The following is a 17,849-nucleotide window of genomic DNA, read 5'->3' as shown; positions in this document are numbered from 1 at the left end:
AGTCTTAGGATGTTTGTGTAATTGAATCTTCAATCTTGAACCGAAATAACTTGGATCCTAAAGCAATGCTACCGCCATCAGTTTTCTAGATAGATTTTTAGAGGTGACTTTTTTAGGTTTTAAATAGTTACATGGACTGATGGAGTGGCTCCAAATACTCCCTAGATTTCTCCACAGAATTTCCGTGGCATAAGAAGTCCTAACCCAAATATTTACTGCAAATCTTCAGGTCAGTTTATCCCAGCCTAGCCAAATCTCTCCATGGTGAAGCTCAAATACAGTTTAAAATAATTTTACTGGTAGAGAACACCCATCTCAGCACTGTATAGGCAAGTTCCTTCATAGCTTTGGCTCCTCTGTTGAAGGGGATCACTTGCAGAGAGGAGAATGACTTGAGAGAGAGAAAAAATATATGTGAAAGAGAATTCGCCATTCAAGTAATGTCTTGGATTAAGACATAAGCACCTAGAGGAAGTAAAAAAGCAGAAATGGGCTCATCTCTGCAAACTCGAAATAAAAAGATCACTTCCTCACAATCCAGGCCATACTGACAAAGCGGTGAGAGGCTTCTGGCAACTAAGGTCAACTTTGTAGAATAAAGTCTTTTGGAGAGAAGGAAAGGCAAAGTCTGCTAAGCTGCATGAATTACCGTATTTTTCACTCCATAAGGCTCACCGGACCATAAGGCGCACCTAGTTTTTAGAGGGGGAAATCAAGAAAAAAAATATCTGTCCGCTTCTCCCACAGCTTCTCAGGGCTGCCAGGGGAAACCCGGGTCCCCCCCCCCCAGCCCCAAAGAGCAAAGAAGCCAAGACAGCAAGCGGGATCCATCCCGCTCGCTGTTTTGGCTTCTTTAGCCTTGCGCAGCCTCTCCCAGCTGTGCACAGCTATGGCAATTCCCCCACCTCCCGCAAAAGCCCACAGGAGCCGAGCACCCTTTAAGGAGCGCACGGCTCCTGCAGGCTTTTCTACGAGGAGGGAGAAGGGTCTGACTGGCCACGTCAGTCCCTTCTCCCTCCTGGGGAAAAGCCCGCAAGAGCCGCGTGGAGCTTGTGTGCGGCTCTTGGGGGCTTTTCCTGCCTGCCTTCCCCTGCATTTGTTTCATAAGACGCACACACATTTGCCCTTACTTTTTAGAAGGGAATAAGTGTGTCTTATAGAGCGAAAAATACGGTAGCTACAAAAAGTTATCAGAGAGAAAAGAATGTCTGGAAGCATTAAAGGTCACGAAGGTGGTAAATTATAGCTTTGGCCCCTACGAAGTTGACAGAAAATGCAGCGTGGCTATCCGTGGTTTCAGGCACACCAGGACAAGAAGGAAGATCCCTGGACCTGATTTAGGCACAATGTCAGGTTCTGTGGTGCTCAACTGATGCCTGATGCCCATCTTATAGACCTGACAGAAGTCCATGGCTGCACATTGGGGCGGGGGGGAGCTGCCTGTGGAACAGAGTGACACTGCCTTCTACTTATGGACTTCGCTTTCGGCACAAAAACCCTAACCCTAACCCCCCCCCCCAATTATCAGCTTTGATATGATTTTCTTGTTCATAAATATCTGGTTTCATGGTTATTTAAGTGGCTTTGTTCTGCAAGATTTAAGAGAGAGGAAGAACAACGGATTTGAGCTTCTTCTTCTTTTTTTAACAATCAAGTGGTATATAAATTTTATGGAATAAACAAGGAATCGTTTGTTAATGTATGTTTCAAATATAATGTAGATGTGCCAGACTATCGGGTCCAGTAAAAAGGGCAATAGATAAGAATGGGCAATCTGTCTGTCAATTTCAGTCTTCCTTAGTTTATAATTTTTCAAATATTAGATTTAATTCTCCATATTTCTGTAGCAATTTGTGATTTATTTATTTTTTAGGAATCCTCCTGAAAATTCATCAGCATTTTGCGCTAATGTCCTCATATGTCCTAATAAACATATTTTTGCAAGGAATTTTCTCAAATATAATGCATTCTTGTATGTTATTTCCATCAATATATGCATTTTTACATTTCCCTATTATAATGCACTTTTATACATCCTGCGTTGCGAAATTCAGAGAAGTGTAAATTTCAAAAGATCGCTGTTTCAGTTCGCTTAGTTCAATAAGTGAAAATTGGGTAGTTTCTCACCAAAATGCAGACAACACTGAATTTCCTCGCCATCCCTAGTGACAGGACATCAGCTTTGCATGCAGAACATCTCATGCTCAAACTCCAGCATATCCTGGTAGGGTCAGTAAAAGACTCTCTGCCTGAAACCCTGGAAAGCCATAGCCAGTTATTGTGTAGACCAGTGGTGTTCAATTTTTTTTCAAGGAGGGCCAGATGTAATGAAGTGAAGGGCCGTGAGGGCCGACCAAAGGCCAACCTTTGTTTTTTTTTTTTAGAATTTTACCCCGGGAAATAAACTGTCACAGGGGCCAGATTAAAATGACCGGCAGGCCGGATTAGGCCCCCAAGATGGAGTTTGGGCATGGCTGGTGTAGACACTACTAAGCTAAATGGAATGATGTTCTGACTCGCTATAATGTAGATCCTTATGTTCTACGTTTGGCCAATAAAGCGAGATGAGCGCCGCAACCCCAGAGTCGGTCACGACTGGACCCAATGGTCAGGGGTCCCTTTACCTTTATGTTCTTAACCAATGGACATTCAAACCTGTCATGCATTTTAAACATGAAGTGGGAAAACAAAACCACTGCATTAAAGCAACAAGGCAAAACAGATTAGATTTATGTAAAATTCCCTTGTATATGACATCAAACGAACACTCAGTTGCCTGTTGTGTCCGTGAATTGGATTTAGCTATGTGTCTTCCATGCAGATGCAGCTGTGAAGAGAGATGAAGGAAGTGGTTGTCCAATACTTACAAAAGGCTGCTAAATCATGCCTCTGTTCAAAGACCTTTGTGGAAATACCTGCGGAAACGAAGGCTAAAGACAAATTCCAGACAAGCCATTTTAATTTGCAGCTGCAAAAACAAAAGCCTGTTGCACCATCAAGTCTTAGGGTACATTTGCAGACTGAAATTTTGAAGGCTAAATCTGATGTACATCCTGTTTACCTCCCCACCCACCCTATGCATCTACAACTTCATCCAGTGCTGTTCCTTGACTTCCTGCTGTTCACATACGATGGATAGCACAGGGTGCATATAGCATTATGGAAGAATTTGCAGTACATATTGTACTTGTATAACTTCTAAAGCAGAATGTGCTCCTTTGTTTTCTAAGAAGATACACAATTTCACATGAGATACTTCTTGTTATCTGCAATTGCAAATTATTGTTATTTGTTTATTGCTCAGGTCATAGTAGGCTTGGTATTTGTGCAGACACAAGAATGCATGTTGAAATCTTAAGCGCATTTTACTTAAGAATGTCATCCTGCTGCTGTCAGTGGGTCTTTATTGTATTATTTATTCTTGAATGGGTGATCACTCTTTACAAACTACTGAGGTCAGTGGAAATTTATGGGTTGAAGCACTTAAAGCTCAGTTGCATAAAGTAGAAGCAGGGACATGCCTCACTTTAACATATTTAGCTAGATCAATGGTGCCCTCAAGTGGAGAAAAAGCCATTTCAAGCCCAGCTAGAATCTCTCCAAAAATTCAGACACCACATCCACATCATACATTTTTAAGCACCATTATACCATTTTAACAGTCATGGCTTCTCACAAAGAACCTTAGAAACTTTAATGGTGTTGAGAGTGGTTAGGGGACCCTTATTCCCTGCACAGAGCTACAATTCTTAGAGTGGTTTGACAATCAATCTGTGAGGGGAATAAGGGTCTCCTAACAACTCTAAGGACTCTTAACAAACTATAGATCCCAGCCCCCCCCCTTTACCTTCATCTCTTCCTCTCCTTGTGACATCACAAGCAGTTTGCAGCCAATGGCAACAGCTGGGGAGACATCTAGTTATCTATTCAGACCTCATAATGGTACGTGGACCTTAGCGGTGATTTAAATGAGTGTTGTTGTTTGAAAAATAGCCTTCTATACAATGGGTGGGGAAACATCACAAACAGTTGTAGAAGGTGTTCTCCAGCACAAGATCTGCATTCTCTTGTAGGGAACCTTCCAGGAGTTGCATGCTAGTGTAGAGCAGGGTCAGAGGCATAGAGAAGTGGAACAGCAAGTGTGACTCTTATCTTCGTACCGTGGGCTCCATATGGCTGTGCAGAAGCCATAGTTTTCTATGCTCCCACCCATCTCTCTCAACCCAGTTAAGCAAGAAGCACCATCACAGTTCATGGAAAACAGGCAAAAGTACCTCAGAAGTGTGTGGAATAAGTCTGTTTAGAAAAATGGTATGAGGAACTGGAGAGTGCATTTGGCCCACATTGTAGAGGTTTCCTACTCCTGTCACACTGGGTTGCATCCTTGCTTCCCTTTGGGCTCCTATTCTGCCTCTCATGGGGTTCCACATGAACATATCTACTGGTAAGTCCCCTCTTTGAGCCACGTCTAGTCACTGCTTGAAGCAGAGCTGCAAGAAAAGGTTTGCGCAGATTTGGCTTTTGTGTGTCACCAAGAGGGAAAGTTGGGTGTCTTCCAGTACATCAGATTTCACAGCAAGATGACAGGTCAGGGATGTTGGTCCTTGGCATTTGATTGGCATTAAACTGACAAGCATGATTATGGCAAGCCAATAAAGGTTAATTGTACAAAGCTGTGACTGTCAGGACAATTTATGTCCAAGTTGGTAACATTTCATTGGGTTTTGGCATCACAAGAGCATCCCTAAAATGCTGCTGCCCCCAAAATCTCTATTCTAATCTCGTTCCACTACTTGTGAAAAAAGATCAAATCCTGCTCTACAAGTTCAAGAACAGTTTCAATGAACTTGCCACCTATAGTAGACATTTTGTACATTATAACATGCTAATCTATCAGGCAAAAAAAGAAAGGGTTTGCTTAATTTGGTCACATACACACCTGACCCTAGTCTTATTAAGAAGTTGTTATTGTCAAAACATGTTTAACATACAGCATGCATTACATTCCTTGTTCTATTCTTTAGATCAACACTTGGGATGATCACCAGCATTCCCTTTTCGCAACACAGAAACTCACATTACAAAAGTTTGTTCCATATAGTAATTAACATGTGACCAACATGTAATTTCCATTCATGATGGTAATCTCTTCAGATGTGTTGGGTTGCATGTGTACATCAGGCATGAAAAAAAATACTGAGGTTTGGGAATGTCCTCTTATTATTTTGGGACTGCAGAATCTTCTCATCAGCTCTGCTGAGAGACCAGCAAGAACATTTGGCCCTTCATTTCCAAATCTCTCCATCCTAGCCAGTCCCTACAAGGACTAATATCTGAGCTTACTTTTTTTCCTTCTCCCTCTTTTTTTCCTTTTGTCTCTTTTTCTTTTGTGTCCTGTCTCTCAAATTGTGAGCCAGAGGGCAGGGTTTGTGTTACAAATCATTACTATTTGTAAGCTGCTCTGGGGCCCTGTTTTGGGTTAAAAATGCTTTTAATCATCATCTTTAACTAAAGGATATCATCAGGTACCAGTCAGGAGAAAGAACATAAGGAGAGTCTTGCTGGATCAGAGCTAAAGTCCCCTTAGACTGCAGTTATAAACACTTGGGAGTCAATCTTGTGGAATTATTTCTGAGTAGATCACACTGCTAGTCAAGCATCCTGTTTTCCCCAGTGCTAAGACAGATTCTAGGAAGTCCTCAAACAGGGGTGGAAGGCAATTATTGCCCTACAGCAATGGGTACTCAGCAGCCTACTGACTATAGCAGTTCTGACCATAAACTTTCAATTTAGCCACATGACCCATTGGCCTACATTCTACTTTAAAAGCCACCTAAACCAGCAGCTATCATTCACATTCTGTGGCAGTGAATTGAATTCCATAAATAAATTGTGTGAAGATGTGCTTTGCTGTAATTCTTCCCACGCCTATCAGTTTCACCAGAAGACTCTTTAATTCTAACATTATGTGAGCAGCGGAATAAGAGCTCTTTCTATTTTGATTGCTCCAGGCAAGCCTTACTATTAGGCAGAGATGCCAGATGAGAAAAGGGGGAGAAGTTGGTGTGGTGTTGGAGGATAGAGCAATGTGGGCCATGCAGGCCTTGCGCCCCCTAAGCTAGACTGCTGCCCTCAGGAACTTATGACCCCATCATTGATGTTGAAATAAGATTCAACTGCCAGGATGATGAGCACCTGTATTTTCCAGGGGTGGGAGGTGGGGGCCGAGCCATGTTGTCTTCCTCAGGCAGCAAAATGCTTTGGCACAGCCTTACACCTTTTCCACGCTGTACACAATTTTATAAACCTCTTAGCACAGCAGTAGCAAAACTGGTGACCTCCAGATGTTTTTAGAACAACTCCAGCCAGAATGGCCAATGGTTATGGATGATGGGAGCATGGATGATTATGGCTAACCGCTGCTCTCTCATCTTCTCCTGGCATTATTTAAATTTTTGTTTATTAAAAAGGTGTGCATTGAGCTTTCCTTGTGAGATATATTGTATCTCATTGTGAGATATAATGTATAATTTCATAGGTCTGTATCTCTCTGGTTCAGAATCTGAACCCACATCTTCCTCTTTTTCATAAACCTCTGCCTGGTCTTTCATGCCACTAAAAAGGTAAAGGTAAAGAACCCCTGACAGTTAAGTCCAGTCCCGAACGACTCTGGGGTTGCGGCGCTCACCTCGCTTTACTGGCTCAGGGTGCCGGCGTTTGACAGTTTTTCCGGGTTATGTGGCCAGCATGACTAAGCCGCTTCTGGCGAACCAGAGCAGTGCACAGAAACGCTGTTTACCTTCCCGCCGGAGTGGTACCTATTTATCTACTTGCACTTGACGTGCTTTCAAACTGCTAGGTTGGCAGGAGCAGGGACAGAGCAACGGGAGCTCACCCCGTCGCGGGGATTCGAACCGCTGACCTTCCGATCGGCAACCCCAAGAGGCTCAGTGGTTTAGACCACAGCGCCACCCACGTCCCCTTAGTCCTCAGCAAAGCCTCTCTGGGAACTTTTGATGCCATTTTAAATCTTTCTTCCTTTATTGAATTTTATTAATTTAATCGCTTTTTCGGAATCCTGGAAATCTTGGAACTGAATGGAACCCGTACAGAATTTTTTTAAAAAAACGAACATTTCAAAACACGTCCAAGGTGTTTATTTTGTAAATCTCCACCCTGTTAATCTCGCGAGCTGAGAGTTAAAAGGCAACGCGAAGTGCGACACATCATCGGCTGGGATCCCTGGCTCCGCCCATCACCCCCTCGAAGTTAAGCCCCGCCCTCCCGCGTCACCGTCTCTGACAGGGCAGCGAGAGCCGTTCCACAAGGTGGCCGTGAGAGAGGAAAGGGGGGGCTAGGTCACGTGACGGTTCCAATATGGCGGCGCCGTGCCGCTGTCCATCACCACCACCGCCAGCGTTACCTCTGAGGGAGCCGCGTCTCTTCCGGATCGTGGAGCCCAGCTGCGGCCGAGCACCGTGAGCGCCGCTTCCCGCCCCGCTTGGGATAGACGGCGACGGGAGAGCCTTCAAGCCTCGCGGCGGCCATGCAGCCCCCGGCCCGCGAGGAAGACACCCGCACCAAGAGCATGTTCGTCTCCCGGGCCTTGGAGAAGATCCTGTCCGAGAAGGAGGCGAAGCGGCCCCCTCACGGGCAGCTGCGGAGGGCCTGCCAAGTGGCGCTCGGTGAGTGCAGAGGCCCCCGCAGGCGCCCGGCTACGAAGCTCGGGGCCCTCCCCTCACAGAGGCGCAGCTGCAGGGAGCCCTGTCAAAAGCCCCGGGCGGCGGAGCCCAGGGCCGCTGGCGCTCCCAGCCCTGCCGCCTCGCTACCCTCCTGCGTAAATTCCGCCCCGCGCATAATGTCGCTGAGGGGGAAACTGCCGAAGGTCGCCGAGAGGGCTGCTTCGGAGTGTTTATATCCGACCGTCTCCCAGGCGGTTTAAAGCCCCGCGTCTTCTGCCCGCATGGAGATGAGGTCGGCCGGGGTGGCGGGGGGGACACGACAGCTGCCAGATATCTCTGAAACACAAATGAGAACCCCTCTTCTCGGATATAAAAGTTGGGTTCTTTCTCCCCTCCCCTCCCCCCCGTCAAATGAGCTGTCTTCTCTAAAATGTTTTGCCACGTGCATTTGGGAGCCTACCAGCTTCTCTCAAGCTTGAACCCTTGATCTTATTACATGCTTCTTAGTTCCAGTGAGTCCAGCGGAGTTGGCTCCCATTGAGCCTGCCCTCTGTGATTACACAGCTGTGTGAAAAGCAGTCAGGTTCCTCTGATTGCAGCCTAGGATCTGGGTTAAAATTTCTCTTCCTTACTTCCTCTTATTGTGGGGGGGGGGGGTCCCTGAATGACGTGTGATCTGGGATCTTACTAGGCATGTGCTCTCTGCGTTTCTTCATCTCCCCTTCTTTTATGCTGTGATGGGGATCCAGTGCCTAAGGGACACTCCTGTCATATCTCCTGGGGACTCCTGTCTGTCTTCCCTAGCCAATGACTTTCTGTTTTTAAAGCCTCTCTAGATTTTTTTGAAAGAAATTAGAAAAAGTGTTTCTGGGAAGTGTCTAATGAATGACTTTGTACACACATGAGTGTAGTTGGTGACAGGGCTTGGAATCAGATATGCTCGCTAGATTAATTTGCCACGTTGGATACTCCCCTGCTTGTGAACAGGTGACCACGCTACAGATCTTCTAACAGGAAGTGTCATAATAAATTTTGTGGTCAGGTTTTGTTGTCAAGGGAAAGAGGGAGGTTCCTTTCATTCAGGAAGAGAGAACAAGGTTCACTTGCTTATCTGATTGTAACATGCAGTACTAATTGCTGTAGATTTCTTTGAGCAATTTGCAAGCCTTTTTACTTATCAGATAGGCAGATTGTGTGCATGTGAAACACTTTTCTATAACATTTTCTTGAATTGTTTATAATTGGTAAATAATGAAATTTGTTGTGAGACTTAAGTACAAAATAGTAGATCAATACTGCCTTACTGAATAGTTTTACAGGATGAAAGAAATTAGATAAATGTTTCTAATGAATGTGACCTTTCTTTAAAAGAAAAGTTAAGAAACATCAACTTGCATTACAAGCAGAGACAGTTTCATTTTGGCTCTATAATTTTCTGTGCCAATAAGTCCAAATAGGGGGGGAAACAGTTTGACAGCTGCCTTCTCTGTTAGTGTCTTAACTGCATGTTCTATACAAATAGGACTTGTGTCTATTTTTTCTTGGCAAAAATTTACGGTAGATGTTTTTAAGTAGGCTGAGATGGGATTAAGACTATAATCCTATAACCCTTACCTGGGAGTAAGTACCACTGAATTTGATGAGACTTATTTCTTGAGTAGACATAGGAATGTTCTTTGGCATATCACTGTCTGAATTTAAGTGGCCCATTTGTAAAATAGACATTATTTTGGTCTAATATTTTGAGGATCAAGAAGTGTATTACAAAGCATTCTGTATGCTCAGGCCACCAGTGGTGAAGTACTTAACACTTCAGCCCTATGGAGATCTATTTAGAAATAATTATTTTTAGGTTTAGGGACTGACAACAAGGCAAGCAGATGTGAGATTGCAGCCTTAACCATTCTTACAGTACAACGTGAATTCTAGCAATACCACATGAAATATTTTTCACAGCCCCCAGCTTTCAAAGAATAAAATGAATCTGATATTCAGCCAAAAACAAAAGCATAATCTGAAAAATAATTATATTATGATATACAACATAATTCCTGTGTTCATTGCATTCATGCAACAATTCAACTCATGTATAAATGTTAAGTATGTTTTGTTCTTTATATGGCTGGTGGTGGAAAGGGAGACAATTTGTATTTCCATGCTGTATAAGAGATATCCAGATTATCATAAGGAGAAAAATGGAAAGGGGGAATGAAGATGATAATGGCAGGAATGCATGTACCATAGCACACCATGCTTCTGTTGTTTACTATAGCCTCCTCAATGTTCCTTGTACATTTTTAATTGAAAGCCTCTGCTATACAGAGCTTATGTTCATTGTGATGATATATAAGGCTGGGATACACCAGACAGGAATATTATATACAAACTAACTGACAGAACCCTCTATTGACCTGATAGTAGAGTTTTGTCTAAGGGGGGTGGAAATGAGACCTGACCTGAAAATGGGTATGTAATCCCAGGCAGATCTCACTGTGGGTAAGAGGCAGAACAAAATAAGGCATAAAATCACCATTTAACATATTGGCAAAGGTCTAACATTTAACGTATTGGCAAAATAGGTATCGTAAGAGGCAAGAAAGTAGCTGGGGCACAATTTAGTACAACATTCTAAGAGTTACAAGAGACTTAAATCTGTTTAGTGCAGGAAGGGAGAAAGATGTGGATTATAAAAGTTTAAGGTTATAAGAGTGACTGAATACAAATTCTGCATTGGGGTGTGGGCAAAAGATAGGTCAGTATCTACTGGTAGATTTATGCACATTTTGCAGTAGCTTGGCAAGTGTTTCCAAGCTCTAATTGTTTAAAAATAGCAGCAACAGAATGACCTTTGCCACCTAAATTAAGATGAAATGAAGAAAGCTAACCAGGTGTGGATTTTTGTGCTAAAGTACTGTGGAGTCAGTTCCATTCTGTTACTGAAAACAATTTTGTGGGCTTGGAATGCTCAGCGCATCATGTTCTTTAATTCTAACTGTGCTTATTGCATAAGCTTCTGGTTGGTTCTAGTAAAAAAGCAAAGTGGATCCAACAAGCCTGTCTTGTCTACTCCTGTTCGACCTGATCAACTGGTTTGTCTGACCTGAAACATACATGTGTTTGTCAGAAAATTAATAAGAAAACATCTGAAGGGTTACTTGCATGGTTGTGATATAGCAGCCCATTTTTATTTTTATTTTTTTACACTGATGAGGAGGAGACTAGATATGGACAGGTGCCACTTTGATAGGTATTTGTTTCAGGTTTATTGAATACATACAAAAAGTAATTTATAGTGACTTAGAATTAAGCCAAAAGTAGAAGTATTTTGTACAGCCTGGAAGCCAGCAAGGTCTTGGCAGAAAGCTACTGGGAGGGACAGAAAACTGGCCACTGAATCATTTTAAATTAATATAAGTTTAAAGAGACTCTAATTTCTAGCCTATTATATAAAGAAAGGGAGCATAACAACTTTATATGTTAATAACCTCTGCTCATTACACTGAAGAATAGTATGCTAATTGTCCGGAATAGGTAGCAGGGCAAGACTCATTTCCAGTAAATAATTATCACCAACGTTTAAAAAGTCAATCATAAAGTTTCCCACATCAGCTGCACTGTACACTTTATGCTGTAGGTTGATTTATTATTGATTTAATTTTGTACTGCTTAATATACAAATGATATACAAAAACTGAAGCAACAATATACAACTTAAACAAAATATTGCAAAAGCACACAGTTACATATTTCAACATATTTTCCCTAAATATTTGTTTTTACTTACTGGAACCTTTACAGGATCTAAAATGTCTTTTAAAATGTACCAAAAAATGCTAGATAGTTCACAGCACTGAATGGCATTTTCATATAACTTATAGCTTTCAGTCATAGCCACTTTAAACTTTTTATTTTATTATCTTAAAGGATATAGCAACTAGGGATTACCACTGAAATTGTTATAGGTTTTTCAAATTACAAATTGTGCTATTAACTCCTTACTTGGCTTTGGGTGTTCCTTGAAAATAATTGCTCTTTACAATTTGTTTCGATGGCATATGCTGTATTTAAAATTGTTTACCCCAATTGCTGCCACGTAATGTTATCCTGTACTATGGGTATGGCAGATCACTCCTGGCTAAGGAATTTGTTGTAGCTGAGATTGCACTTTTCTTATATACAGTTCCGCAGATTCAGGGAAGGGAGATTTTAGGGAGTTTTGCTTAAGTTTGTTGTTGCAGTAACTTTTTCCTTCTTTGCAGTTCATAATTCTTTCCTCATGAAATACTTTTCTGTGTATTCATTCTACTTACACTGGTACCTCTGGTTAAGTACTTAATTCGTTCCAGAGGTCCATTCTTAACCTGAAACTGTTCTTAACCTGAAGCACCACTTTAGCTAATGGGGCCTCCCGCTGCCACCGCACGATTTCTGTTCTCATCCTGAAGCAAAGTTCTTAACTTGAGGTACTATTTCTGGGTTAGCGGAGTCTGTAACCTGAAGCGTATGTAACCCGAGGTACCACTGTACACTGTAGAAGCTCCACAGTTTCCCAGTAGCAACTGGAATTGAATCAGGGGCAGGAAGGGATAAAAGTGCTTGTTCCAAAGTAAATCCTGATTTAGAACTATTGGACCCGGGGCCACAAAAAAAAATTGTGTCTTATTTTTAAAATTTGTCAGTTGCCTCACAGATCTTTATTTCATAAGGAACAGGAGGTTTTGCTCTCATTAAGAAGCAGTCATTATGTAGAACCCCTAATTTTGCCAATTAACAGTTGCTACTGGGTATAATAATTATTTCTGCAAAGGACTGCTTGTTGTGACCTGTAACCGAACCCAGTAAATTTACAAGTGTTTGACAATGTATAATTAGCTTCCTGTTCCTTCCCCTGTAACGGGGCTGGGGAATATCAGACCTTGGGGCTATTCAGCCCTTCAAGTCATAGTTCTGCTCTACACTCTGCCTGAGCGCTTTTGCTGGGCTGGATTGTGCCCTTGAGTGATGCTAATGCCCCTTGCTTCCCTCTATGGAGGATGCAGAGATGCAGGTCAGTGTGTAGAAACTGCTGAGTTTTGCATGTCTGGAATACCCTCCTGTACAGTCTTGTCTGCTGCTCCACCCACTCTTGACTCTGCCCACCAGTAGCAGGTATTTCCCAGGAAGTTGTCAAGGAGGCCTGAGTCTGAAAAACATTCCCAACTGCCTCCTATATATCTCCACAGTTTTTCACAAATCTTCCTTTTTGTCTCCCGTTCTTTCCTTGCAAATATCACATGGTATTTAATAAAACGGCTGCATATAGAAGTGAGCTATAGAAATCTCTTCTTCATAGCCAAGTTGTATGTCTAAAAGGTGGTTGTTTCTGATAACTCTTAATTTTGAACGTCTAATGGTACCCTGAGAAGTGGGCATTGAGGAGAATAGAAAACAGGTGGAAGAAAAATGTTTTGTTTCTGAATTTTCTTTCTTCCCCTTCTTTTGTCGTAGGATTTCCTTCATTGGGGCATTTGACAAATTGGGGCATGTGTATGGGATTTTGATCAGGAAAAGGGAGGGAAATAATTAAATCACGCCCAGCTGTTCCAAACAAATTGACCTCCCCACAAGTTAAAGTTTGGAGAGCAGTCTGACCTGCCAAACTGGCCTGTCTGTTAGAGGAGGGATTTTGATATAATTTATAATTACTTTCTTATGGGAGTAGAAGCCAGCAGGAGAAGACAAAGGCATTTGTAGTTTTCTGTCTGCATTGATATTAACTACCTTGCACAACTGGATGGAGTGTGTGTGTGTGTGTGAATAAAACTGTTGAAGCCTGGAAGAAACCAACATTTAGTAAAGGAAATCTTGTGCAATGCTTTCCCCATTATGGCAGATACGTTTTTTCCCAAGCTGCTGATATCTCAGGTTTCTTAGCTTCAGTTCTGACTTAAATGTTACTGTGTTATCTCTTGCAAAGTACTGTAGTTTGCTCAGAGATTTCATACTGGACTTTCAATGTAGTCTTCCCCTGCCCCTCATCAAAATTATATTTTATTGATTTGTTAGCAAAAAAAAGGTGCAAGCTTAACAAAAAGAAAGAAAACAAAGTCCATTTTTGTAAAGCATCGCAACCTGGAAGGACAAAAGTACAAAGATACAACACAGCTCCAAAGGGATAATAAAGTACTAATGCATACGATTCCCTTTGCAGAACAATAAAGATATGTAAAAATAGAAGTATTCTCCACCCGTGACTTTTGTGATTATTGAGTATAAAGGGTCTATAAAGTCTTGGGTGAACGAAACATTTAAATATACTGCTCAGCAATCATGTGCCTCCTCTGTAAAAGGTAAAGGTAAAGGTACCCCTGCCCGTACGGGCCAGTCTTGACAGACTCTAGGGTTGTGCGCCCATCTCACTCAAGAGGCTGGGGGCCAGCGCTGTCCGGAGACACTTCCGGGTCACGTGGCCAGCGTGACTTCGCTGTTCTGGCGAGCCAGAGCTGCACACGGAAACGCCGTTTACCTTCCCGCTAGTAAGCGGTCCCTATTTATCTACTTGCACCCAGGGGTGCTTTCGAACTGCTAGGTTGGCAGGCGCTGGGACCGAACAACGGGAGCGCACCCCGCCACAGGGATTCGAACCGCCGACCTTTCGATCGGCAAGCCCTAGGCACTGAGGCTTTTACCCACAGCGCCACCCGCGTCCCGCCTCCTCTGTACCTACAATTAATCACCCAGAGTTCAGTTCTGGAGGATGGCAATTAGCACTACTATATCATTTTTTAGGTGAACAGCAGCAGAAAAATTCAGTAAAAGTTGATGTAGCCAGCAGTACTACTTGTTTAAGAAAACTTTTGCAAATAAAGTTTTGAAATTCCCCACAATTAAATAGTTTTTGGGTTGTGTTATCTGCATGTCTGGAACAGTATTTAAATTACAACATAAATTGGAAAGGAAAATTATTTTGGGTAAACATGGGCACATAATCACAACAGTAGGGGAATATTTGTTAAGCTTTCGTTTAAGTGACACAAGTGGTTTATAAAAAATAAAATGTATTTGGAGCAGATAACTAGTCTAACCAATATTTTGTTTCAAGAGGAAAATACAAAACATTTAGTTTTTTAACTCCCTGTTTCTGCAGCAACTGTCATAAGTTTTGCCATAAGGAATATAAGGGCAGTGTAGCAGGATAAGTGCTAGTAAATTTGGCTCTCTCCACATATTTTGGACTACAACTCCCATCATGCCTGAGCATTGGGCCATGCTGGCTATAACATGCTGATGGTTGTTATAGTCTGCAACATCTGGAGACCACCACTGGCTATCTGCATTGGCAAAGTTAATGAGAGAAGTAAATTCAGATATCCATTTAGTATAAATAGTACTTTGTTATTGATTCTCAAAAGTGCATCTGGCAAAATTTGTCTATTATACATGACATAAAAATGTGTTTTGAGATAGAATGGTAATACATATATCATTGCTGGTATCATCCACTTTTTTACCAAGTTATTGGCTTTTGTCTTCTATTGGCATCTGTGTATAGTATAAGTCTGCAACATAAACCATTTGTTCTGTTTTTCTCCCCAGATGAAATAAAAGCAGAATTAGAAAAACAAAGGTAAGTGCTGGTGACCACACGTATAATATAAAAAACATCTAATATGCAGGTGTATGTATAATTTATCTGGCTGCTTCAGGTAACACTCTTTAAGGCAACACATCACAGCAACACAACGAATGTCCCTCTAGCAGTAGAACATTTTCTTTTGAATGAACATGTTTCAGGCTCGCTTCTAGGCAGGAGTTGAGTGGCGTGGACAAAAAAAAAAGTGGCTTTGGATGTGGTAAGACCTTCTGAAACTGCCCTCAGTACAGTTATTTGCAACTGTGTCTCTAGGGGGGGAAATGGGAATTTGGAAGAAAATGAACAAGTTTAGGTAATCCCTGTGGCTATGAGTGGCCTAAGTAGAATTAATTGTATTTCAGTTGCAAGTAACGACTTCCCAAAGATATTGTTTTACCACTTCCTTTCTTCTCAACTGGATTTTTCTTTCATTGCTTATGACATGGCAGTTCTCTGCTAGCAGAACTTCCACTTCCTCTCTTTAGATCTCTTTTGCATATGTTCCGTAATGTATGCGTGTAATTGGCTTGGTCAGAGATGCCAATCTGCATGATTAATGAAACCCAGCTCTAATCTCTTGGTGTTCAGCTGTCTCTCTGATGTTATCGGATTAGAAAATTACTGTAGTTCTGTTTTCTGGATCTCTGTTTCTTCAGTGGCATGCTGTGCCTGGTGCAAACACAAGTTCATTATACTTTGGGAAGAATCCTAATGATTTTCTTCTATTGTTCTGTGTTAGTTTTCCAAGCCACTGTTGGTCATTTTCCACACTGGATTTCTGTTGTGATGTAGGCTGGGGTGGGGGCTTCTGTTTGCCTTACCCCAACACAATCTGGAAATTCAGTGTTGAGTCATGTACCTATCGCCAAAGAAAGAAGTTACAGTGGTACCTCAGTTTAAGAACAACCATGTTTAAGGATGATTCCGTTTACGAACTATGCAAAACTGGAAATAGTGTCCCGGTTTGAGAACTTTACCTTGGTCTAAGAATGAAATCTGAACGGTGGAAGGGCACTGGTGGTGGGAGGCCTCATTAGGGAAAGTGAACCTTGGTTTAAGAACAGTTTCGGTTTAAGAACGGTCTTCCAGAACAGATTAAGTTTGTAAACTGAGGTACCACTGTACTGTTTTGGAGGTAGCTTGACATGACTTTCATCATCTTTTATTCTGCATAAAAACATTAATAAGCATTTTCACTATATTTTTCTAGGTAGATACATGTGCTAACCATTCCCTCCTTATGTTTCAAAAGAAGCTTAGACACTGCACGCTATATGGGAATATTCCAGTGCTTCATAAACATACTGTGAGAAGTAGCTCTTAGCAAGTTTTGATGGTTGGCCTTGCAGTAGCAGGATACATTGACATTTTTTGCCTCTTGAAACTTAATAATCTTGAACCCAGTCGTTAAGATATCTTTATATTTAAGTACTTTTAACTTTTTATATACATTTTTATTTAAAAAAACTATACAAAAACATACATACAAATATGTCATTCCTATGTAACATAAGTCCTATTACAGATTAAATTTCATTCCTTATAAGCTATATTTGATCTTGGTGCTGAAAAAGCATTACATTATTGAATCTTTTAATTTTGCTCCTTATACGTCATAAAAGGAGACCATAATATTTCAAATTGTTCTTGTTTTTATCTCCCTTCCTTCATTTTAACTTTTAAGCCAAAAGGGAATGAATCCACGAGAAAACAACTCATGCTCAAAAATTTCCACACTGATATATTTTAAAAGTACAGTACTTAATTTTATTAGCTACTAATTCTTGACACATCCATTCATGCAGTGCAATTGGATGTTGTTTTTCCAATTCTTTAGGCTGTGATCTTGAAGTACATGCATGCAAGAATGACTTCCTCAATAGTCTTTCATCAACCGAAAAATAAAGTGGTTTTGTACTTGAGGGAGGAGTTAAACCAAGTTGCTGTTAAGAGTGAGACTATAGAGAGAGTGTGTCTGCATGTATATAATTGTATGCTGATTTTTGGCAAGCATGGACATTGGAGACTGTGGTCCTAGGTTTCAATACTTCACGTGCTTGCTGACAAACTTGCTGCCAGTTAGGTATGGTGGATATTAGCCCTTGCCATCTTGTTGAAAGAGGTGTGCAGCAAGGCCAACTACTCTGGGTTGGAAATAGTTATATATGTTTGGAGATAGGACCTGCATTGCTTTCCATGCCTTAGAAAGGAATGTATCAATGGCTTTTATGTTGTGTGTTCTATGTGGATAGGAAATTAATATGAAAGCCATTGCTCAGTTCATAACACTGAGTGATTTTGTTGTTGTTTTCAATTTTTCCAACTAGCCAAGGCAATGAAACCACTCCAAAAGCAAACTTCATTGAAGCCGATAAATATTTCCTCCCATTTGAGTTGGCCTGCCAGTCAAAGTCCCCACGGATTGTCAGCACTTCTTTGGACTGCTTGCAGGTATCCTTTTTAAATTAAGTATTTATCAACCTTGGCTGTGTTTATTTTGACAGTGTCCTCTAAATTTTATGTTGAAGCAGATGCATGTATGTATATATTGTTAG

General features: G+C 41.5%; 1 protein-coding gene and 1 long non-coding RNA gene across 5 annotated transcripts in view; both read left to right on the top strand.

Moving 5' to 3' along the window:
- The first annotated feature begins 2,042 nt into the window (after positions 1-2,042).
- Positions 2,043-4,672, top strand: LOC310679452. The gene is made up of 2 exons (XR_014512273.1): positions 2,043-3,699; positions 3,788-4,672. It is a non-coding gene; the product is annotated as an uncharacterized lncRNA (long non-coding RNA).
- Positions 4,673-7,280: 2,608 nt separating this feature from the next.
- ARFGEF2 (ARF guanine nucleotide exchange factor 2) overlaps positions 7,281-17,849 on the top strand; it is a 50,505-nt gene continuing 39,936 nt past the window's right edge. For 3 of the 4 annotated variants that reach the window (XR_014512712.1, XM_083446696.1, XM_083446698.1), the window contains exons 1-3: positions 7,281-7,685; positions 15,258-15,288; positions 17,622-17,745. Coding sequence is in view for 3 of the 4 variants with exons in the window: in XM_083446696.1 (XP_083302822.1) it covers positions 7,547-7,685; positions 15,258-15,288; positions 17,622-17,745 (294 nt within the window). In the remaining variant the exon portion in view is untranslated. The remainder of the gene's footprint in view (positions 7,686-15,257; positions 15,289-17,621; positions 17,746-17,849) is intronic. The other variant, XM_083446697.1, reaches the window with a different exon arrangement.

This window comes from Podarcis tiliguerta (genome assembly GCF_965153285.1).
Source record: "Podarcis tiliguerta genome assembly, chromosome: 6".
NCBI lineage: Eukaryota > Metazoa > Chordata > Lepidosauria > Squamata > Lacertidae > Podarcis > Podarcis tiliguerta.
This window is presented reverse-complemented; position numbering and strand designations above follow the sequence as displayed.